Source organism: Balaenoptera acutorostrata, chromosome 12 (assembly GCF_949987535.1).
Source record: "Balaenoptera acutorostrata chromosome 12, mBalAcu1.1, whole genome shotgun sequence".
In the NCBI taxonomy this organism is placed as follows: domain Eukaryota; kingdom Metazoa; phylum Chordata; class Mammalia; order Artiodactyla; family Balaenopteridae; genus Balaenoptera; species Balaenoptera acutorostrata.
Window position 1 is genome coordinate 71961926 of NC_080075.1, and position 24891 is coordinate 71986816.

General features: G+C 42.1%; 1 protein-coding gene across 8 annotated transcripts in view; it reads right to left on the reverse strand.

Moving 5' to 3' along the window:
* The window catches only part of BABAM2 (BRISC and BRCA1 A complex member 2), a 456810-nt gene that overhangs the window by 100398 nt on the left and 331521 nt on the right, over positions 1-24891 (reverse strand). For all 8 annotated transcript variants that reach the window (XM_057558629.1, XM_057558628.1, XM_057558632.1 and 5 more), the window contains 2 exons: positions 5569-5668; positions 2488-2558 (listed from right to left, as the gene is read on the reverse strand). In XM_057558629.1, coding sequence (XP_057414612.1) covers positions 2488-2558; positions 5569-5668 — 171 coding nt within the window. The remainder of the gene's footprint in view (positions 1-2487; positions 2559-5568; positions 5669-24891) is intronic.

The window sequence follows — 24891 nt, forward strand, 5'->3', positions numbered from 1 at the left end:
ATGCAAATGTTAGTTACTAGTGATGAGCAAAAGGACAAATGAAGAAATCAGGGCAACAATGACCCTATGTCTGTACAGTGATAGTGAAGTCTCACTTTCACTTAGGCACTGAACAGTAACAAGCAGTGACAATATTACTAACTACAGGATTATATACTACTTTCTTCCGAAGTATTTGGAATCCTTTCTCTTGTGTCCCCCTATCTTCCCCACCAGGCTCAAGACAAAGTAGCAATGTTAGCTGGGTGGACACTGGGTTCAGATGGGAGATGCACACCTCATGCGTCAATGGAGAACAGCCTCTGAGCATGGAAGGGCCTGGAGAGAATTCTGGTAGGCTCACCTCCCCCATTTCCCTCAAGAGCTAAGTGCTTGGGGGGTGTTACCATAATGTGCCACTACTAACCACACAGCGAGGACAAGGATAATGTTCTCTCTTGTCCACACAAAGAGGCCTTTGTTGTCCTTAGAGATGCCTTCATCCTGGCTGAGTCAGGCCAATCAGACCATTAATACTGATGGCCTCCAGGTTTAAGTAGGAAGGAACAGTTGAACTCATTGGGAATGTAAAGGAACTAAGGTACTGAAGGCTTAGTGATTTGCTCAAAGACTGTTGATACATCACTAAGATCTGCTGACTTAAGTCAACAACTCTGTTCACCAGTTTGTATTTCTTTTAAGGATACGTAATTTACTCAACATTATAACACTGATATCTAAACTTTTTAGATCCTGCATCCCGTAAGCAAAAACAAGCACAGAATCCTTTTCATTACGCATATAGTACAGTATATGGTAGTACTTGTATATGATTTCGTAATTGTATACAAGTACTACTATATTATATGTCTAAAAAAACACAAAAATGTACATAAACCGAATGAGATTTAAAAACAAGTGTAAATTCAATTTTCACCCTTTTCATGAATACCAATGGAGCGAGGTGGGGCACACACCCCTGAGGTATGTGCAACCTGCTTTGGAGGTCATTGTGTTAACGTCTGCATTTTCGATTATATATAAGAAAGATAATCTTACTCAAAAATGAGAAGACAAACGGTGTCATTTATTAACCACTGTTTGTATCATAAGCACTTTCTCAAAATGCTCATAAATAAAGCTGAAAAAAATCTTAAGTATTAGAGACTCACGTGAGAGGCAGTCATACTGTTTAGATATTGATACTTCTATTTTGGGGATATGACAAATTTCACTGTGGATAATGAGAAAATTTCTTGAAATTGTTTTGAGGAGTCGGAAATTTTGCTTATAATTATGCCACATTTGTAAAATTATATCCCAACCTTATTCTTTTTTTTTTTTTTTTAAGATTTTTTTGATGTGGACCATTTTTAAAGTCTTTCTTAAAATTGTTTCTGTTTTATGTTTTGGTTTTTTTGGCCTCGAGGCATGTGGGATCTTAGCTCCCCGACCAGGGATCGAACCCGCACCCCTCGCACTGGAAAGCCAAGTCCTAACCACTGGGCCGCCAGGGAAGTTCCCCCAACCTTATTCTTGACCTCATCTTCTCTTTCTTATTCCTTTTGCCCTAATTTCTTCATTTACTTATTTAAAATTTTAATACACACACACACACACACACACACACACACACCCCTTCTCTGGAATAAGGTGGGAGATAACTAGACCACTAAAACCCTCAGGGCTTAGTCCCCTCAGGTAGGTAGAGGATCCACCTTTTAAAGAGACTGTAAGGAAAGTCCATTCCCCACCCCCGCCTCCCAACTAAGCCCTGAGGGGAAGGTTGATAAGGGATCTACCATCATAAGGAAACAGCTGCAGAGCAGCCCACCACAGGCAAGGTGAAGGAAAGGGCCAGAGCACAGGGAGGGCGGGAGGAGACGCCCACCCTGGAACTGCAGCTACACACTTCCCTTCTCCCTTGTGGGGCCTTCTTCCAACTCCTAATCCCAAGTGTGAGTCATCGCGATGATGTCTAATGCCAGACTTCCTCCCCGAATCTCTGTGGCCCTGTGGGGCGTGGTGGTCCTCCTATCAGGAGACCTGAGCTCTGGGAACAGGATCCCAGCCTGGCTTTCTCTCCCCGAGGTGTGTGACTTCCGCCGGGTGCCTGAACTGGCCAAGGTTTCGGGGCTTTCTTCAGTAGAATGTGCCAGCCATGCCTGCCTGCTTCACCTCATGGCTGCTCTGTGATGACGGAGGTGAAAGTGCTGTGCAGACTCTAAAGAGCCCGAGAAGAAGCAGGCCTTACGCCCACTGTTACTGCAGTGTTTGGGGCTAGTCATGCTGCTGCTCCGGGAAGACATTTGATTCTACTGTTTGCTAAAGAATGCTAAAGAAAAAAGTCTTCCTGGGAGCTTCAGTGTAAGCAACACACCAAGAAGAATCAAAATGGCATTCAGAGGCATCATACGGAAGAACTGCTGTTTTCTTAATCAAGCCCTTGTATTAGGGTATTCAGGACATGAGAGCGTCATTGATTCGTGGTTTAAACAAAGAACTTACGTGCCAAAGTGACTGAGAAAAGCAGCAATATACTCTCTTCTTTTGTGATATCCTTGAATCACATACTGCACCTGGAATAGGAACCCAAAGCTGAGAAGTGGGGTAGGAAATCATTAAACATTTTATTATGTAAAATTTCAAAGATTCAGAGAAGTAGAAAGAATAGCAAATTGAACACCCATATGCCCACACCTCTATTCAACAACTGTGAATATTTTGTCTAGTTGCTTTATCCAGCCATCTACCTACCTATCAACCTGTCAATCAATCTTGCTGAAATGTTTCAAAGGAAATTAGAGACATCATGACAGTTTGCCCCTAAACACTTCAGCATGCATCTCTGAAAAACAAGACATTTTCCTGCATAACCACAATACTGTTGTCACACCAAATTTAGTAATCATTCTCTGAATTCACTTAGTACGCTGTCCATTTTCAAAACTTCCCAATTGTCCCCAAAACATATTTGAAAAAAGCAGGGTGTAAACAAGGATCAGGCATTTAATTTAGAAAGTCTTTTACTATAGAATAATAGTACCTCCTGGGGTGTGGATGTGTGTATATAATATTGACTTTCCAAAGAGATTGGGCTAGTTGTCTTATTCTGTATTCTCGATTCTCTGATTGTTTCCTTCCTTTTTTCTCTACCTTCTGTATTTCCTAAAATTGGAAGTTAGAGCTAAAGGTGTGACTAGATTCAGGTTAAATATTTTGGGCAAGAAAACTTCGTAGGTAATACTGAGTTTGATCATTGGTTAAGGTGATGCCATCCAGACCACTCTACTGTAAGGGGATGTTTCCCCTCTGCCATAGTGAGTAATCCAGGGGTACACCCCTCAAAGCATGGGAAGATCTAGTTCCCATGAACCTTTTACTTAATGGTTTTACTATCTGTTGGAGATCCTTGTCTGAATCGATTACTTCACTAGGGCCTGAAAAAATGGTGATTTTTGTATTCTCTCATTCCATCTGCATTTATCAGCTGGAATTCTCTATAAAGAAGAGCTTCCTCTCATCAAATGGGTCTATTTGGTTATCTTGAACTACAACGCCTATTGAAAAGGCACAGTAATGCTCAATTCTTTCTTTTTAAGCTCATAACATTCAGAATAAGGAGTGTTACAACAGGAGATTTTATTTTGCCTTTTTATATTTCCTTGTTATCACCAAATGACAGTTTCTATAAAAAAAATTTGTGAACTCATTAAGCTAGGCATCTGAAAGTTAGTCATTTACCCATCAGCATCTAACACAAAAATACATTCCTTATGAAATGTCTTCATAATGGCTGAAAGAAACAGTGGGAGAAAAAGACCCCCCAAATTGTTTATATTGGCTGTAGTCACACTGAGTTTCCATGGATAACAAAAGCTTGAGATAAAGTGCTTGAAATAACCTTGACACAATTGGTACTGATAGCCATTTGTACCCTTTAAAAGTAAAACAATTCTATTTATATAAAAGGGGTTTTATGTCAATTTATAAAAACAGTGCTTGCTTTGCAGGCTTAATGCAGGATCAGAAATGTTATTTTGGGAAAAGAAAAACAGATGATAAGTTTGCTTAAGTGGCTTTGTTTAAAAAGGGGATGAAAACAGTTCTGTATACTTGATTTTAAAAACAGAAAACCATTCTAACAGAAACCCACAACAAAACTGGCTATAAAGATAGATTCCAATGTAATTATGGAAATTCATTTGAAGAGATTGTTTCTAAAAGCAGCCCATACTGTCCTCGTTTGTGGCAAGTAGAAGAACATCAATTTTAAAAGACAAGCAAAATTAATGAAAGGGAACCAGATAAGAAAAACTGACTGATTCTTGTATTTCTGGGAAAATGGTATTATAATTTTTTGAGGAAAATGTATGACTAGAAATTAATCTCAATTGGAGAGCTTTAAAAAGGCTTTTCTTCTTGGTTTTGAAAGACCAAATTTGCATTTTTCTCTATAATACTGGGATACAGATTTGAAGGCAGTGCAAAGTCCCCCAGTGTAAATAAGAACTCTGTCCTCTGATCAGTTTTGCAGGAGGGCAGTGGCCACGGGAATTTGGTCCAAAGAGAAGCAGCCACTCCGTGAGAGTTAAATACCCTGGAATCTGTGCTGAGCCCACAGACTGCGGAGTTGCCAGGTTTTAGTTTCTCTGACATTTAAAAAGTAATACTGAAGCCTTTGAAATATTATTATATTTCTAAAATATTCTCTATATAGAGATGAGCTATCTTTTGAATGAAAGAGACAAACAAAAGATTTATTTTCCAAGCCGTTGTGAACAAGTCAACAGGAGCAAAGAAAATAGGATTTTGGGAATTAAGCAAACTGAGTCCATGTGGCAGAAGAAAGAAAGTCAGTATTGCTTGCCGATTAATATCTCTGATTTTTAGCTAAATACACTGGCTGGATATTAACAAGCATATTCTATACTTTGTAGAAATAGCTGACAACAACCATTAGTGGAAACGCAGCTACTTGCCAATGTAAGGGCTCATTAACACAGCTAAGAGGCGGCTTTAGATAATCTGATGTGCCTGACTATAAGACAAGCTGACCTGGAAATCCTGCCCCTAGAAGCAGGACTCTGGCAAACTGCTCCTAGACATGACAGGGAGAATCAAGAACCAACTATTAAGAAGTGCAGTACAGAAAAGCAGGAAGAGATAAAAGCAGCTCTACAGAATTACTGTGATATTAACTAGTGGCAAACACACACACACACACACACACACGCATGCAGCAGATAATTGGGAAATGAAATAGTTCCAAAATTTTAAACTGTAAGAAGGTGTAAGATCTAGCAAAAACTTAGGGCATAAAGGAAATTTAAGAAAGAGGAGATACACATTTAAAAGATGAAGATAAGACTGGAACAGGAGGTCAGAATCCTCAGAAAAGGAAGGAGGGCAAAGAAATCAGGAGAGAAACTGATGAGATGTAATTCAAAGTAGGAAAGGTCGATGTCAGACGGAGGCTGCAACTAAGAGGATGGGGTGGAGAGGACGGTGTGTGCACCAGGATGCTGGGGAGACGACACTGGAGGAAGGAGCCTCACAAGGTGGGGGAGGCAGGGGACTTGCTTTTACCTTGTTGGTGAGCAGGTGGCACACTTGAGGAACATAATCAATGAGACATCCTCCTCCTGGAAAAGCTGGGATATGAAGAGCTGAGGAGCCGCCAAGCGCACTGAAAGGACAAGAGTACAGTGGACACTTCTCTTAGGGCTCAGGCAGTTTTAAGTGACACCCCAAACAGACCTGGCTTCTCGTGTCCAGCTCTGCCCACCAACTGCCTGAAATAATGATGAGGGTTACAGGGGCTTCACTTCACGACTACATTTCCATATATATTTTATCCATTTTGTTAAAACAACATGTTCATGTTACACATGACTAACAACTAATGATTAACGACAACTCCTGATCCTATCACACAACAGTACAAATTAGCAAATTTTGATTGGCATGGGTAAATGTCTTACCAACATTAATAGATTGTACCTGTTACTGAAACACAGACTTTTATACTCTTGATTATGCCCAGTTCATAATTGGGCTGAGCAAAGGTAAGTCATTCATTAAACTGAACAAAACGGAACTGACACAACGGTGTAATAGTGTACCAAAGGGACTAGTTCTGCAGCTCACCGGCTTTGTTGCCTTGGGCAGCCTCCTTGGGCTTTAGTTTCCTCATTCTTAGTGTGAGGCAGGTGGTCTAGGGCAGGGGATGCAAAAGCCTGGGGTCTACCCAGCCCAGGCAGGTTTTGTAAATGAGTGGAGAGAACCAAGTGGGGACTCTCGAAGGAACTGGGGATTTTGTGCACAGTGGGAAGGGCTCTCACTGATCAGCCCCTGCTATCTCTGACAAGTAGGAATACAAGCCTGGTCTTACCAGATCCTAATTTTTCAAGTGAAGCCAGAAATCCAGATGATTTAATCTCTCAATTTTAAAATGGTGGCAATTAATTAAACATTTTCTGAAACACTGGGGTCCCGTGTCTGTGGGTCAATATGGGTAGGACGTGTGCAACTAATCCCAGTAAACACTGATATTCAATTCATCTAAACAAGAAAGTACAGTCAAAAATCATCAGTCCAAACACTAAGACACTGTTGATCCAGAAACATTTTCCAGAACTTTCCTGGAAATTCTCTTTTCAGTTTAATTAACCAGAGTAAGATTATTAAAAAAAATTGTTCAGAACCTTATAGGATGCATCTTGTATATCATCCTTAATCTTGATTTCATCTTCTTTCCTACTCTCACTTTCCTTTGGTCCTAATTTGTTTTTCTTATTTGTATTTTATTTTAACATATATATTTCTGTAAGCCTCTTAAAGCCTCTCTGTAAGACAACGGGATATAAAAAGACCCCTAAAATCTCTTAATGTTGTGATTATTCATTATCCAAGTCCCCATAGTAACGAGGTTGTAAATGGAAGCAAAACATTTCATAACAGTAACAGTCTAGAAAATCATTCTCAAATAGTGTAGAGCAGATTGACTCAGTCTAGAGTTTGTGGTACAAGGAACAATATATGTAACCATCAAAGGACTCCAGATCCAGCCTGTCTCCCTACTGACTACAGATTTCTGAAATTAATTTTTCTGGTAAAAATGAATATTTTGTTTATTTATTTACAGGAATGAGAAATCCCAAGAAACAAATAAAATTCCAGGTGGTGTGAGCAACTCAATATGGAGTGGAAGTATTTGCTGTTGACTTATCCTACTCAGATGGTAATTAAAAAGCACAATAACTCTGACAACTGAGAAAATTCTGAGACAGCGTTTGACTAAGTATGACATTACTATATCACGTACACCCTGCAACTGCACAGAATCAGCAAGAACATCATTTCCATTTGCTACTCTCAGAGTAGACATTGGATGAGATTTAGCCTCAACTCTGAAGAAGGCTAGGAAAATTCCTATGACTTTCTGTGACTGAGAAGAAGGCTTTCTGTCCCCTCTTTTCATGCAAAAGTACACAGAGGGCACACATCTCACTGGAAGCGTCTAATGGTTCCATTAGGATGGAAAACGAATTAAGAAGAAAATTCTATAGTACAAGAAAAATAAATCCAGTATTTACAGCCTGTGGTTCTTGGAATATCTGCATAACAGAGAATACCAAGATCCAGGCTTCTCATAGGTTGCTTAGAGGAACAATCCTTAACATAATAAAATAAAAAAAAAAAATTCAGACAGTTCTCTGGAATTGATAGTAATGGCCTTTGACCTGTAAATAGTATTACAGGATAAGTTCTTAATCATTCACTAAATTGAATACAAGGAGTGAAAACAGCGTGCGGGTAATCCTCTCAACTTGAAACTCTCTCTCTGCCTCTGAAATACAGCCATTAAACAAAAAATTACCTATAATAATAGAAAGAAGCAGAGGTATGGAGAAATCCAAAGACCGGCTGCTCTGCTGCCAGGCCCATCTCTCTGCACTCTGCTTCTGTGATTATCAAGAACTAACCCTTGTTGCTAGGTGCCTTCTCATTATCTAATTTAATCCTCTCCACAATTCAACGAGGTGGGAATTATCACTGTGATTTTACAAGTGAAGAAATTGAGGCTCAGAGAGCAGAAGAAATTTCCCTGGGTTCACACAACTAGGAAATGGTAAAGCCAGGATCTGAACTCAGGGAAGCCTGTTGCCAGAGTCCAGGCTGCTGTTACTGCTGAATTATGTGCCTCCCTGAGAGCAGGGGGGATTTTAATCTTGAAAGGGCTACAAGGGGACTTCCTAGTGGCGCAGTGGATAAGAATCCACCTGCCAATGCAGGGGACATGGGTTTGATCCCTGGTCTGGGAAGATCCCACATGCCACAGAGCAACTAAGCCCGTGCGCCACAACTACTGAGCCTGTGCTCTAGAGCCCACAAGCCACAACTACTGAGGCTGCGTGCCACAACTACTGAAGCTCGTGTGCCTAGAGCCCATGCTCTGCAACAAGAGAAGCCACCGCAATGAGAAGCCCGCGCACCGCAACGAAGAGTAGCCCCAGCTCGCCGCAACTAGAGAAAGCCTGTACACAGCAATGAAGACCCAATGCAGCCAAAAATAAATAAAAAATTAAATCTTAGGAAAAAAAAAAAGGGCTACAGGGATGGAAAGACACAGTGGGTATGGCTGGTAAGTGAGCAGGGTCAGGATTCCAGTGAGGCTAAAGGGCTTCTAGAAGCACTCAGACCACCACCGAAGCAGGCACTGTGCTGTACAGCCCATCTCCCCTTACAACTTTCCACAAGGCAGCAGGACAAGTATTCCTCCCGATTTTGTTCACATCTCCGTATTCTCCCACCCCAACCATCAAACAACCGGATTCACTGCCTCTTGGATGTGAAGGACCGACCACTCTGTCATGTCCAATTGTGAATGACTTAGCTGTGCAGGGGAAGCCTCAATGTGTGAAGCACTTCAGAAACCAGCAAGGATAGTTTTAAATGAGAGTTGATTTTTTAAAGGACGCTCGCTACACACTTTATTTAACTCAGCAGTTTCTCTGCCTGTGAGGGTTCTGAACCTGACTTCCAGCATCACACGCTGATAAGTGCTGCTGATTCATGTATAAATATCCGCCTCATTGGTAAATATTTAACAGGCTTGCTATAGCCTGAATGCTGCCCTGATCGCGCTGAATAAACAAAGTCAAGTGCCTTGAAATAAAAGAGCTATTATGTTTTCAAAGTGTGCAAGATGGAGGAGGTAAGGCCTTGTGATCTCGAATCCTTTAATATTCATGAATCAAAAAATATTGGGCTGAGCATGTACAACAGAAAACTCACCCTGTGCAGGGATGCCCGGCCTCACTCAGCCATTCCCAGGAACGCAGGGCTGGCTGGCGAGAAGCAGGGCCTCACTAACTCACTAAGTGGCTGAGTTGGGGCTGGGGAAGGGGTGAGGGGGAGATGAAAGGGACCACTGGCTGTAGACTCTTCTGATCTCTGGAGCGGTGCAGGGAGAAAGCAGGGCTAAAATGTGGGGAACCAAAATTGGTGTGGCAGGGTCTCAGGCTGAACTTGGGAGAAGAAACGGATGAAAAGGGCTGCTTTGATGAGAAAGCACCGTCTACCTCTTTATGGACTGTAATGAAACATGAAACTGCCTGATAATTCTTAGAACTGAAACAGAATCTGTGGATAGAAATTAGAAGGACAAGGCCAGAGCTCGAGAAACCTTTCCAACAGTGGAGTTGAACAGACCAAAAGTTAGCCAGAAAAACATTTCCAGGTCTGTCTCCTTGGCTCTAAAAGTAAAATATAAGAACTGTCTATGTACTAATACTATTGTTTCCATGCAAATACAGCTAACTGAGCCCTTGTGGACCTTGCTCTGTCAGCAAATGTTCAGAGCGTCTCTAATATTGAAGACTTGGATTGGCTACAGTCAACAGCATAAAGGAAATATTTTTGAGCATTTTGACATGGAAAAATGCAGGCAGTCAGCCTGTCTGCAAGCTTGACTTGGGACAATAGAGTTTTAACTCATTATGGAATAATAACTCCCTTCTCCCCATGTTGGGCTTTACCTTACTGGCCAAATAAAATGAAGAAAACATGATTTGGCACTGGAGAAAAGGAGAAGGGCCAATGATTTTCAACTGTAGTTCCTGCTGCTGCCAAGTTTGCTCTCTTTGGTCTTACTCAACTTTCCCATGAGTGCAGCGGGGAAAACACTACTCTCAAAAGGACCCATCTCTCTCAAGGGTTAAAGTAACAATTAGAGTTACACTAATATTAAAATAGCACCATGCGCTCCAAGAGAGACGTTATTCAAGAATGCCTCTTGTGTGAGTGTTCTATGTCCAGGGTTAGGTCAGAGATGTTTGAATCGGCCTTAGTGTCCCCTTCTGCCTTTGAACCCGGTTCTGAGGGAGAGGAAGTTGCCCTGGTTGCCTCCTCCATAGTATGATTCAGGGGAGTGTTGGAGGGTGAAGCATGGAAATGGGGAACTTCAAGGATGATAGATGGACACCAGCGGCCATTAGGCCCCAAGCTAAGAGAAATCTAAAGAAAGGTGAGCCTTCAATTCAATCCAACAAACACGAACTGTATGCCTAAATCTGTTTAAGGACTTGAGTTTTCCATTCTGAATATGTGACTAGGGCACCACTGTTAATTCCTTTCAAGGTAGAGAAATGCCAGGGACCTCAAGAATCTGGGGCACTCTATAATGACAGAGTATGTTTCCTGGTGGCTTGCCAGGAAAGCCATTACAATAAAACAAAAGTCACTGCTATTTATTGAGTATCCACTTTTGCCAGGCACTCTAATAGGCATTTCGTTATCTCTACCTCCCAAGAACTCTGCCAGATAGACCTAATTAGCCCAAGTTACAGATGAGGAAACTGAGGTTCTAAGAGTCTAAGTATCAGGTCCAAGATTACCCAGCAAGTAAGTTGCAGAGATAGGTTTGAATCCCAGTCTTTCTGGTTCCAAAGCCTGTGTCCTTCTTCTTTAGAAATTCTTTCATAAGAAGGATGGTGTGGAATTTCTAAAACTCTTACCCCTACTAATCCCTACCTACATACTGAAACAGTAGTATAAGTGGCTGAAATTATCCTCAAAAAGCCTTCATCCATGAAATTCATCACCTTGTCATCTCACTTTTTCTTAAGATATCATCTGTCACAAGAAGTTAACTGGGTAGGATAAAAAAAAAATCATATGTAGGTTCTGAAAACCCAAAAGTACATAAACACTACACCATGGAAAGAGTCTGTTTTTTGTTTTTGTTTTTTCCTAACTGGATTTTCTTTTTCCTAGTAAAGCATTTTCTAGAGCTGCTGTTAGCTCTTGTCTCATTTTATAGATTCAACTTGGAGCCATCTTAAGAGTCTCTCCACCACTCAGTTAAACAAAATCAGGGTGTAATTCAAAATGGAAAAAACCTCAATGAATATAACAGGAGAAGAAAATAAAAGATCAGAATGACAAGTTAAGTTTACAAGTAGGAGAAAATTTGGGGAGTCACACTGGATGAGAGGTTCACTGAAGCATCAGTGTGGGCCTGGCTCTATTACATTTATGCACCTGATCTAATATTTCCACTAAACATACTTCACAGCATAAAATCAGGTCTTCTTAGAGCACTATATTCCATTTCTTGTTTCCCATTTTTAGAGGGACATATAAAAATGGAAATGTTCTGAGACAATGATAAGTATGATTAAACACACAGAAAACGTTCCTATTTGGAGCAAAGTCTAAAGAAGTTGAAATTGCTAAGTTAAGTTACTTAGAAGCCTATGGAATTGTGAAATAGAGTAATTAAAAAATGTGAAGGCATACTATATGGATAATTTGAATCAGGTATTCTTTGCTTAGTCACAGTATAAATAAAGAGAGTTTAAAATGCAATATGAGGGATTTAGTTGGTAAAATGAATTCTCCACAGAATGGAGTAGTGAATAATAGCTCCATTTGTGAAGTACTACGTATTAGGCACTATACCAAGTGCTTTTCCTATATGATATCCTCTCTTCTTCACATCAATCTCTGAGAGAGGTGCTATCCCATTGTACAGATGAGAAGGCTAGAGCTTAGAGAAGCTACATAACCATCTCTGAAGTCACATAGGTGGTAAAATGGCAGAAGGGCATCTCAATCCAGATCTCTCTGACCTAAATCTACCCCACTCTCAGGTCTTCAATGATCACTTTTGTGACATCTGGTTCCACATGTGTCAGATCCATCAGGCTCCTCCTGGTTTGGGTGTTTCAGGCAGATGCCTGGGCTGACTGAGCCCGTGAGGCTGTTTCCAGGAATATTAATTAAACTTATTTAGGTACCTGAACTGAAATGGTTAGGGACGTTTTCATTCTAGGCAAATGAACCCCTGGAAACTCTGAGGGCCAGAGGACTTGATGGACACTTTCCAGGAGACAGGAGGTGAAATGCAAGCAAGGAAACTTTACACTTAAAGAAATACAAAAGATGAGAATATTGTAATTGCAAACAGAGTCTGTCCAATGACATGAACATTAACGAAGTTTTTGTTCAGAAATGTGTGTAAGTTTGTTAACATCTCAGAAAAGCCTTTGAGGGACAATCTTAACAGATGACTACCATCAGGATTTTGTTAGCATATGGAAAAGCATTTAAAGCTTTTAAAGCCCTGAAAAACAACAAATGAACTTAGCAGATGTTCTATTAGGATTTGGTATGAATCAGGCTCCTGGACTTCAGACTATACTACAAAGCTACAGTAATCAAGACAGTATGGTACTGGCACAAAAACAGAAATATAGATCAGTGGAACAGGATAGAAAGCCCAGAGATAAACCCACGCACATATGGTCACCTTATCTTTGATAAAGGAGGCAAGGGTACACAATGGAGAAAAGACAGCCTCTACAATAAGTGGTGCTGGGAAAACTGGACAGCTACATGTAAAAGAATGAAATCAAAACACTCCCTAACACCATACACAAAAATAAACTCAAAATGGATTAAAGACCTAAATGTAAGGCCAGACACTATCAAACTCTTAGAGGAAAACATAGGCAGAACACTCTATGACATAAATCACACCAAGACCCTTTTTGACCCACCTCCTAGAGAAATGGAAATAAAAACAAAAATAAACAAATGGGACCTAATGAAACTTAAAAGCTTTTGCACAGCAAAGGAAACCATAAACAAGACGAAAAGACAACCCTCAGAATGGGAGAAAATATTTGCAAACGAAGCAACTGACAAAGGATTAATCTCCAAAATATACAAGCAGTTCATGCAGCTCAATATCAAAAAAAACAAACAACCCAATCCAAAAATGAGCAGAAGACCTAAATAGACATTTCTCCAAGGAAGATATACAGATTGTCAACAAACACATGAAAAGATGCTCAACATCACTAATCATTAGAGAAATGCAAATCAAAACTACAATGAGGTATCACCTCACACCAGTCAGAAGGGTCATCATCAAAAAATCTACAAACAATAAATGCTGGAGAGGGTGTGGAGAAAAGGGAACCCTCTTGCACTGGTGGTGGGAATGGAAATTGACACAGCCACTATGGAGAACAGTATGGAGGTTCCTTAAAAAACTAAAAATAGAACTACCATATGACCCAGCAATCCCACTACTGGGCATATACCCTGAGAAAACCAAAATTCAAAATGAGTCATGTACCACAATGTTCACTGCAGCTCTATTTACAATAGCCAGGACGTGGAAGCAACCTAAGTGTCCATCGACAGATGAATGGATAAAGAAGATGCGGCACATATATACAATGGAATATTTCTCAGCCACAAAAAGAAACGAAATTGAGTTATTTGTAGTGAGGTGGATGGACCTAGAGTCTGTCATACAGAGTGAAGTAAGTCAGAAAGGAAAAACAAATACCATACACTAACACATATATATGGAATCTAAAAAAAAAAAAATGGTTCTGATGAACCCAGGGGCTGGACAGGAATAAAGACACAGATGTAGAGAATGTACTTGAGGACACATGGAGGGGGAAGGGTAAGCTGGGACGAAGTGAGAGAGTGGCATGGACTTATATACACTACCAAATGTAAAATAGCTAGCTAGTGGGAAGCAGCTGCATGGCATAGGGAGATCAGCTCGGTGCTTTGCGACCACCTAGAGGGGTGGGATAAGGAGGGTGGGAGGGAGACGCAAGAGGGAGGGGATATGGAGATATACGTATGCATATAGCTGATTCACTTTGTTATACAGCAGAAGCTAACACAATACTGTAAAGCTATTACATTCCAATAAAGATGTTAAAAAAAAAAAAAAGGATTTGGTATGAACTACTTATAATGATGCCCAGCCACGCAAGACATGAACAGGCAAAGGGAAAGAAAAGCTTTTTTCCTCTTGTTGTATCTTGATCCCTGGCGTGTTACCTGCAGTACGATTCCACCACAATTTCTTTAAGAAGAGAAACTATTTTCAAATACTAGCCTTTAGGAATGAGTGAATTTATTCTGAGTTTGTTACAACTTTGAGGCTCCAATGAATGGCTTTACTGCTCTGCTACTACACAGGTAGAGGTTATTTTTCCTATGAATTACTTTTGAAACATACTTACTGAAAAAAAACCCAATACATGCATATATCAAACCATTACATTGTACATTGTAAATATCTTACATTTTAATTTGTCGATTATACTTCAATAAAGCTGGGGGAAAAAAATCAATGCAACAATAGTTACCCTAGACTAAACCCACAAGCATTTTTATAACTCCCTCCTCCTCATTGCACACAGGTTTTAATGACGGTCAAAAGAAGATGCAGAGAAAAAACTCCCTCTGCCTGACTGGCTAGAGAAGTGTACCCACCTGATTCCTGTTTGCTGCCATTTACTAAAAGCTCAGGCCTATGAACAGCATGAGGCAACTTCACACACACATCACTGGTCTCTGTGCTCAAAGAGCTAATCTATAGGTAGCTGGAGCCTGGCTTGCACACACAAAGAAATGAAAAGATACCAGATGCGGTTAGCCAGGCTACTGGTACACAGCGCTTTACAATTTGTTTCCAAAGTTCTCCTCATTTGGATTGCTACAACAGCCTTACACAGTAGGTAACAAGTATTAATATACTCACTATAGAGATGAGAAGACTGAGGCTTGAAATAGATGCCTTGTCCAAGGTTTAAGGCTGGCAACAGTCAAAGTGGGATTGGAATCTTTCCTGTGCGCTATTTTCATGATTCCGTAAGAATGATCTAGGGAGCCTATTAAAAGCTCAGATACCCAGGCCCCACCCCAGAGAAGCTGATTGATTAAGTTCAGCGGGTCTGAGGTGGGACCTGCTTCCCTAGCGGATGCAGGTGCAGGTGGTCCTCACACCCTGCTCTGTACCTCACCCTGAGGATGCACAACAGGGACTGAGGACGGGAAGGTGTGTGGTAAAAGCAAATGTGCCTCCTATCCCCGAGGTATTAGGTCACTGACTATTTGAAAGGCACTGTGGACAAAAACAGGAGATGAAGAAAGCAGAGATATGCTCTTAAGGAGCTCAAGGCCTAGTACGGGAGATGAGACATTCATGGAAACAACTAGAAAAAAGGTGATTGCTGCTAAGTGTGTACATGGGCAAAATGAAGTCCAGTCACATGCAGGTAACCAGAAGGCAAGGCTAAGAGCAGTAAAACAAGACTGGGGCTGGAAGGGAGGAGGACAGAAAGACTACTCAACAAGGCAAGGCAAATAATCATAGGCTAGGAACTCTGCAGACAGCAGACCGTGGGTCCTGGACCACGGTGAGCAGCTTTTTGCCCCAATATGAGAAAAGCCTATTTCATACTTTGGGCTGCCTGGGATATCTACTGGTAAAAGGGCATCTGCCTGGAGAGGGAATAAGAAGCTATGATGGTACATCCTGATGCATGCCAATGGTGAAGTGGGCGGGAAAGAAAATTCAAGGTTAAAAAAGAAGTTCTGTTTAGTCATAGAGTGAGAGATGTCCTGGAGAGAAGGAAAGGTCTGGGGTTTGAGCCTGAATCTCAGCCAGTTTCCTTGCTTAACATACCTCTTTTATACCGACACCTTCTAAATTTATATTGCCGCTCAGAGCTTTCCTGAACTCAGGACTCATGTGGCCAACTGCCTACTGAACGCCTCCACGTGGATGTCTAAAATGCACCTCAGACTTAACCTGCTCACCAGCAAACTCTGCCTGCAAAACCCACTGCTCCTGCTCTCATCCCGTTTCAGCCCACGGCAGCTCCAACCGACTGGTTCCTTAGGCCCAGTCCAGTCTAACATAACTTCTCCTCTGGATTCTGGCCTCCAAGGATAAGCTGGGGCCGCTCCATCTCAGTGCACTGGCTCAATTCTTCTGCTGTTCCCTCTGCCTGCAGCTCTCTTCCCAGCCATCCACTGGGCTTCCTCCCCTGCTTCAGGTCTTACTCAAATGCCACCTTCTCAGTAAGGCTTCCTCAACAACCTATTTAAAATAACCCACCTTTTCCAGTAACCTCTCTTCCTTGTCTTACTTTTTTTAATGGCGTATAAATGGCGTATATCTCCATAAAACATTCTACATATCGTATTTGTTTATTATCTCCCCCCATCACCCTTCACTAGAATGTCAACTCCTCCAGAACGAGGATCTTTGTTCTGTTTACTGCTAAAACACCAGAAATAAGAATAAGGCCAAGTTCACTGCAGGCACTCAATAAATATTTGTGGTATTAAAGTTGAAAGAATAAGTAAGGAAAGATATGAGAGTTAAATTTCCAAAATGGACATTAGAAGTCAGTAAGTGTATATTATCTTTTCTGAAACAGTCACTGTGAAAAAGAAGGTTTTAAGGGTCTAGGACAGGGGTTGGCAAACTTTTTCAGTAACGGGCCAGACAGTAAGTATTGGCTTTGCAGCCCTAAGGTTTCTGTCGGAACTACTAACCTCTGATGCTGTAACAGGAAGGCAGCCATACACAATATGTAAACGAGTGTGCACAGCCGTGTTCCCAGAAAATTCTATGTATGAAAGCTGAAATGTGAATTTCACACGATTTTTACAAGTCACAAAATATTATTCTTTAAATGTTTTTCTAACCATTTAAAAAATGTAAAAATCATTCTGAGCTCGCAGGCCATACAAAACAGGCTGCAGGACAGATCCAGCCAGCGGGCTGTAGTTTTCTGACTCTTGATCTAGGATTAAAGGATCACTTGAAAGTTCTACAGATGCTGAAGGTAGGAAAAATATCCAGGAAGAAATATAGGCCAAAAGACCTAGATTAGATTAGCCATAGCCAAAATGAAAAGTGGGCCCTTGGGTCAAACCTCTTAGAAACTGTATTCGATCAGCAGGTAAACCACAAGCATTAGCCTTTTCCAGGCAAGGGTGAGGTGAACATTAGGCAACTCGTGGACTGTGGGAGTTCTCATAATGATACTGGATTAGAACTGTGCAAGAGAGAGCTATTTATATGATCTCAAATGACGTTTGAGGCATGTTCTGGTGCTTTTACTTCTATGCTAGGTGAAAAAGCTGCCTACAAAAGCCTTCCTCCCACCCGAAACACTAGCTGTTCGTTGGCGACTGATCCTCAGAAATATTAAGATGAATCATATATGCTCTTTTCACAGTGCAAAAAGAGATAATTTTAAAATTCAGAAAATGTCACTTTGGGTAGTCACAAACCACACAGTAGAAAAGCTGCCCAGCCTGAAAATTGTAAATAAATAAAATCCTGTTCCTGCATGGAAACCTTTTTCCTCACTTAGGTTCCAATGCTGCCCTGGGACTTGCCTCCAAGGTTGGCTGCTGTTAAAACGTGTTGGTTCCCATAAGCTGCTGATGGGAGGCGGCCTTTGTTCCCCAGCCCTCTTCCCCCGGGCCCTCCTAGGCTAACCCCGCTGTTCTTAGTAATGCACAGCGCTCAGCCTTGACCTTCTCAAGCTGTTCTTTTCACCTGCAGGCAGCTCTCGGCTGCTCTGTCCACTGCGCTCGGCCGGGTTGGCCTGAAAGGTGCCAGCTGACAGTGGCTCGGTCTTTACCCGGGCACGGGGAAAGGACTCCTGTGTTTCTTTCTGCTTCCTGCTTGCAGAGACAGGTATTTTTGTCTTTGATCCCTAAGCTCTGTCTTCTTTCTCCTGTCACTGAACAGTTCACTCCCTATTTCCTCCTGTGCCCCTACCCCGCGCCCGCCCTTTTTTGCAACTTCATCATTTTTCCCACGTTGCACCGTTTGGCACAGGAGAAGGAGGGAACCACATCACATAAAGGAATGCAACCACAAAAGCTGCCTTGGGAAGCAAGGCCCCAGATTCTTCTTTTTTTTTTTTTTTTTTTTGCCAATTTACCGTTTTTGGATTTGTTCTCCCATAATCAAATCCTCCCTATCGTGTTAACAATGTGGTGGTGTGTCAATACATTGGAATTCTGCTTCAATCAGCGACCCAGAGCTTAATAGGAAAATGAAGCAATAAAATGTTGGTCTTACTGTTAACCTTAAGCTAGGCCTGTACTTAGGATGGGGATGTTGGCTTCTTGATGGAATGTGGGCCAAACCTTCAAAGTTTTGTGAGAGCTCGGGGTTGTCAGCAGAGGCCTAAAGCATTATTCAGGCGTACTTCTGCGGTCGGGAGGTGCAATCACTCCAAGTACCACTGACTGGAGCACGAAGCACCCCAAATTTTAGCAAGCCAGAGAAAGTTCAGACTGAATTTGCGTGCAGACGTTGAAAAGACATATTCAGCTTACAGGCGACAGCAACTCTCGGGTCTGGCTCTGATGATGTCTGTACTTATCACAAAAGGGTTTGTGTAAAGTTAAAGTGTTTTTTTTTTTTTTTTTAAATTAAAAACATGTGCCCAACATCCAAACCATTCAGAGACAACGATAAGGTGCCACAACCCCCAAACGTTGGGAAGTCACTATTCCCTGTCCTCAGGATACATGTGTTATTGTTAATGTTTAACAACAGCTGGCCAATAGTCATCATAAATGAAAACACCAGTTAGAGGTTGAGCACTTTTGATGTAGTGATTTTATCTTTTGTGACTAACTTGGTAAACCCAACTGTTCAGGGCATGAAGGGAAGTACTTTTGTTGTTGTTTTGGTTTGGTTCACACGGCGTAGTCACATGCGATTCTGGTTAATGTGGGAAGTCAGTCTGCTCTTGAACATCATCTCTAGCAGAAACAAGCAGACCTGAGCGGGCCACAGACAAGCCACTAGGCAGTGACCGGCCACCTTCAGCTGTCCCAGAACACCCAAGTGATGTGATAGCCTCCAGGGATTCTCCTGGGGAGAGGAGAAGGGAGAGGAGAAGAAATCTCTCTCCTCCCATCCCTGTTCTAGGGTAACATATTAGAATCTTACGATGGAAAAATGTGTGATTAAAAAAAAAAAATCCTGTAGCTGGTTCTGATGTGAACTAATAGGACAGGTTTTCAACTGCCCCGGCACCAGCAGAAGAATTACCACGTCAAACATACAGAAGGAGGAGTGTTTGATCCTTGGGCGTTAACGACCTTCTCGGCTAACAGGCAAGATTGCTGGTCTGCCAACTTTAGCAACATTCAGTCTGGCCCCAGCTCCACCTTTAAAAGCCAAGTCACCCATGTCATTCCAGCTGCCCGTCTTCCTGCCCCTCCTCCCCACCACAGCCCCACGCTGCCCAACAGGACAGAGAGTAGGACCAAGGCAAGGCAGTGAAGGGAAGCAGGGACTGTGCGCTAGCGCCTGCGCAGAAGCCCCGCCTCCGCCCCACATTCTGCTGCTGCAGCTGAGGTGCCTGGTCCCTGCCCCAGCTACCGCCCCAGGAAAGGACCACAAATGTGAGTACAGAAGTTATCATTCTACCAAAACACCACACGGATGCTGGATGGGGGCGCTGCTCCCCTCCGCAGAACCCCCAGTCCTCCACACCGCATGCTCCAAAACCCACCCGGAAAGCGGCAGGACCCATTTTCTGGAGACACTGGGGAGAAGGAATTGAGGAAAAAGATGATGAAAAAGGACATCTGGGAATCTGAAGAGGTGAGGGACTGAAGAGGCTATCAGCATAGTCAGAATTTTAACAAAAACAACATGTATTGAGTAGATTCCTGTCATTTAAAAAACATTTTGTTTTACTAAATAAATTGTTTACTTACTAATGAAGGAAGTAGGAGTTCAGTTCTGTTAACACCCATCTGTGCAAAACTGGAGACTGCTTCTGAATATCATAATTTATTTACCTGTATCTCTTACTTTAAAAATACCTCCATCGGTTTAAATGCTATTTTTATCCAGTTCTCTAAAATAGATGATTCTAAACAGCCACAACAGTAAACACAGGTCTACATACTCCCAGACAAAGACTGCAGGGCAGGCCTGGTGAGAAGCAGCAGGAGGCCCAGGAGAGCACATTGGTCCAGGCAGCTCAGGGAAATCTGGGTTTGTGGGTAATGTGACAACCCCAGAAGGCAGGTGTGTTTTCTTTCTTTAACCCAGTGACACAAGATGCAACAGAAGGAGAAAGTTTGAGTCAGGAAGGAAACGAATTCTGGTAAATGTAGACAAGGATGATGCCAATTTAATTGGTCAGATATAATTGAAATTGGCCTAATAACTTCTTTGCAACTCACTTTCTTGGTTGCTTCAAAATTTTGACTACTATTATTTTCTTAAGCTTTTAAAACCAAAACACTCAAAATTTACTAACAGAGCAATACTAATAGCACAGAGGGAGCTGTCAACATGACTTATTTAAAAAGTATGACTGGGACTTCCCTGGTGGTCCAGTGGTTAAGAATCCGCCTTCCAATGCAAGGGACACGGGTTCGATCCCTGGTCGGGGAACTAAGATCCCACATGCCGTGGGGCAACTAAGACTGCGTGCTGCAACTAAAGAGCCTGCGTGCCTCAAGGAAAGATCCCACACGCCGCAACGAAGATCCTGCATGCTGCAACGAAGACCAGACACAGCCAAATAAATAAATAAATAAATATTTAAAAAATAAATAAATGAAAAGTATGACTGAACCATAGCTATTGAATCCTGACCCTGCAGTAGTGAGTGTGTCAATATGGCATCAGTGGCATCAATTTCACCCATTCACACAAAAGAACATGCTGAATGGACCCCTTGATGTAAGGGTTCAGTTTAAGACACTCTATAACTCTCAGGAGTCCTGAGTACTCTCCAAAAATAACAATCCCATAGAAGTCCATGTGGATAATCTTCGAGGAGAAAGGCAGAGGAGGGATCCACAATTTCGGGGCCACCTGGCAAATTCTGAGCATCAAAGTATGCAGGGCTCAGTGGTCCAACTCAGAGCTTACAGCCCCTCAGGAGGGGGCTGGGCTCACATCAGCACCTCTCTTTCCCAGTCGGACCAAGACTGCTTCTCAATACAGGTGATGGCAAACTCAGGACAACTGTCTCTTCTGAGTACTTCCTTACTTTACTGGGCACTAACATGGGATCAGGGTCTCTTCAGAGCCAGAGGAGCCCTCACACTCACTCACATCATATCCTCAAACTACAAAGCTGCAGCCATGCTCGTTGCCTGAGCAGCAAACACACCAACTGTCCTCCAGACTCAGCATGTGCTATCGGGCATATTCTGAGAGACTGGAGCCTCCTCAGTAGGGTGAGGACTGAACGCCAGTTCTAGAGAATAAATGACAGGTTCGTATGGGTAGGACCAAATCACAAACGTAAACAACAAATTTCAAACAACTGAAGTATCTGTCAATCGCAGAGTTGAATCCATTAGAGTAAAATCTTCTGATGCAGCCACGAGAAAGAATGACACTGACTTACAGGTCCTGAGTTAGAAAACTGGCCGTGATGTATTGTTAAAGGAGAAAAAAGCAAGTTGCAGACTGGTATGCAACATATCATACCATTTCTGTGACTAAACTAAAGCAACAACAGTAACTACAAAAACCCAAAAAGAGCTAGCAGGAACGACATTGTGAAAACACGAAATCTACCTACTTTGCATTTCCCAGTAAATCATATTTCCCCTCTTTTCACTGAGGTGAAGACTTGAGGCTCATTGATTGTCCTAAGGAAGAGGGTGGTACCACCCAGGCCAGAGAAGCCCCGAGCATAGGGAAGAAGATAGCTATAGCGCAGCCCCCAGATGGGAATGGAAAGAAACAGAGGCAGAAAAGGGAGAGAATCAGAGAAAACAGGGTCTGCCTGGGTGTCTTAGAGACCTTCCTTGGGCCTCAGTGTGTGTGTGTGTGTAGAGACAGACACAGTGACAGGGTAAAAGAAATAAGTAGAGGAAGTAGGTGTGTGTGTGTATGGGGGGGTGGGCAGTGATGGTGAGAGGACAATAGTTCTAGATCACCTGAGGGAAATCCAAGTGCAGAGGGGTTTTTACTCCACTTTCCACTTGGGGCTGAGGAGGTCATGCTTCAGAGTAACCTTCAGACTAAGGGGGAGCTACAGTCGGACACAACTATGACATTTTACCCTGTATACTCTGTTCTTTGGTGCCACTGGAAAGTTACAGTTGCCATTTATTACCTGTGTGTGGGTGAAGGGGACCAGGGTATAAACAGAAGTGAATGTAAAGAACAGAAGGTCCTGAACTTGGCAGGCGAGGGTGGAAAGCGAAGGGCAAGGACCCGATGAATGGAGCACCTGAGTGGTGAGCAGGGTAGTACAGTTTGCTTCTGGGGTTGGGAACCTAAAATTCCCGAGGACGTGGGGACTCCATATTATTGATCTGATTCCCACCATTATTTGGAAGAACAGTCATAACAGCTAACACATATTGAACACTTTCTGGGAGCCAGGCATTGTACTGAGAACTCTCATTTATTATGTTTATTTAATCCTTACGAAAGCCCTGTAAGGTTGATATATTTCACAGATAAACAGTAAGGCTTGGCAGGTTAAGTAACTGACTCAATTAACTCATCTGGTAAATCATGGACACTGGATCGAGCCAGGACATTTAATTCCTAAAGCCACACATTTCACCACCACCCAACCCCCGGCCTCCCACCACAGACCATCTGGCGGTGGGGCCTTAGCAATCACTTAGCTTTTCTGTTGTCCAGTTTCCTTATATGCACAATGAGGATGGGGCCAACTAACTCTCAGATGTCTTTCAGTTCCATCATTCCACTCTGGTCTAATGCAGTGGTGTAGACAGATAGGTAGCTATTTGGATTCAGAAAGCTGGGAGTATCTCTTATTAAAGAAGCTTTACGAGAAATCCTATAACACCTGAAAGATCCAATCTTAATGTACAAACTTCTCTGGCACAAAATTAAGAAATAGTGACTAGTTGATAAAAGCATATTATTCAGAAGCAGAAGGTCTAGATGCTGTAAAGAGGGCAGGTACTAAATCCAGGAAACAGGAATACTGAGCCATTACTGTCCAACATGATTCTGCTCACCAGCCTGGGTCCAGGGAAGTCCCTGCAGACAGTAGCACCACAGTTTTATTTTGCAACAGGGACACTTGGACATGAAGCCCTACATGCTCGCTTGACTCCTCAATGGTTTGTCCAAACTTTCAAGCACAGTTGTTGAGGCCCTGTTACTACTACGTACTTTTCTCAGCTCCCACTTGCGACTACAAGCCTATTCCTTTTAACTAAACATGAAATAATCTCTCACTGAACAGTTTCTTTGCTTGTAATCCTCTGCCTGACGTTTTGTCTGATTAAATAGAAGTAAGCTCCTAGCACAAGCCTTGAACAAGGATAAGCATTTGTGGTGGGCAGAATAATGGCTCCCCAAAGATGTCCAAGCTCTATCGCCAGAACCTGTGGACATGTTACCTTACATGGCAAAAGAGACCTTGCAATGCAATAAAGGTTAAGGACCTTGACACAATTATCCTGGATTATCTGAGTGGGCCCAATCTGTTCATAGAGTCCTTAAAGGTGGAAGAGGCAACAGAAGAGTAGGTAAGAGAGATGTGACAACAGAAGAAGAGACAGAAAAGATTTGAAGTGTGAGAGGGACTGGATCTGCTGTTTCTGAAGATGGAGGAAGAGAGCCATGAGCCAATGAATGCAGGCAGCCCCTAAAAGCTAGGAAAGGCCCTCAGCTGACCTCCAGCAAGGACATGGATGTCACTTCTATGACTGCAAGGCACTGGATTCTTCCAACATTCCAAGTGAGCAAGGGAACAGATTCTCCACTAGAGCCTCCAAAAAGGAGTACAGCCTGCTAACACCTTGATTTTAGCCCAGTGAGAACTGCACTGGACTTGTGACCTATAGAACTGTAAGATAATAAATTTATGTTGTTTTAAGCTGCTAAAGTTGTGGCAATTTGTTACAGCAGCCGTAGAAATCTACACAGCACTCAAAATACAACTGTTTTTTAAAGCAAATACAATGAGATGAATTTATCTTTCTTTATGCAACAAGATAAATAATGACAGTAGTGGCGTATATTCTATGGAATAAAACAGAATCATTAAGTCCTTTACTGACAGATGAATGGATAAATAAATAAATGAGGAAAGCTCTTTTTTACAGTAGAAAGCCAACTAATAAATGTAGAAGGAAAGATGAAGCTAGAAAATCATCAGTGGATGTTAAAACTAGTGGGTTAAAGTCTGATGAGGATACTTACATAGTCTCAACACTTGTCTCCATGAATTTCTTATTAATCACAGAGAGAAAATTAGTAACATTACAGTGAAGAAACCTTGTGGACACCGCCTTAACCAAGCGATCAAAGCTGACATCACCAATCCTGGGACAAACTGACTTCAGGTGCATCTCGGTATGATGCACTCAGGACACACACCATGTCTGCAGCACTGCTGCCAAATTTCATAATCTGAATCTAATCATGAGGAAGTACCAAATGAACCCAAATTGAGGAACAAAATAACTGGCCTGTACTCTTCAAAACTGTCAAGGTCAAGAAAGATAAAGACAGACTGAGAAACCATTCCAGACGAAACAAAAACAAAGAGACACGGCAACTAAAGGCAACAT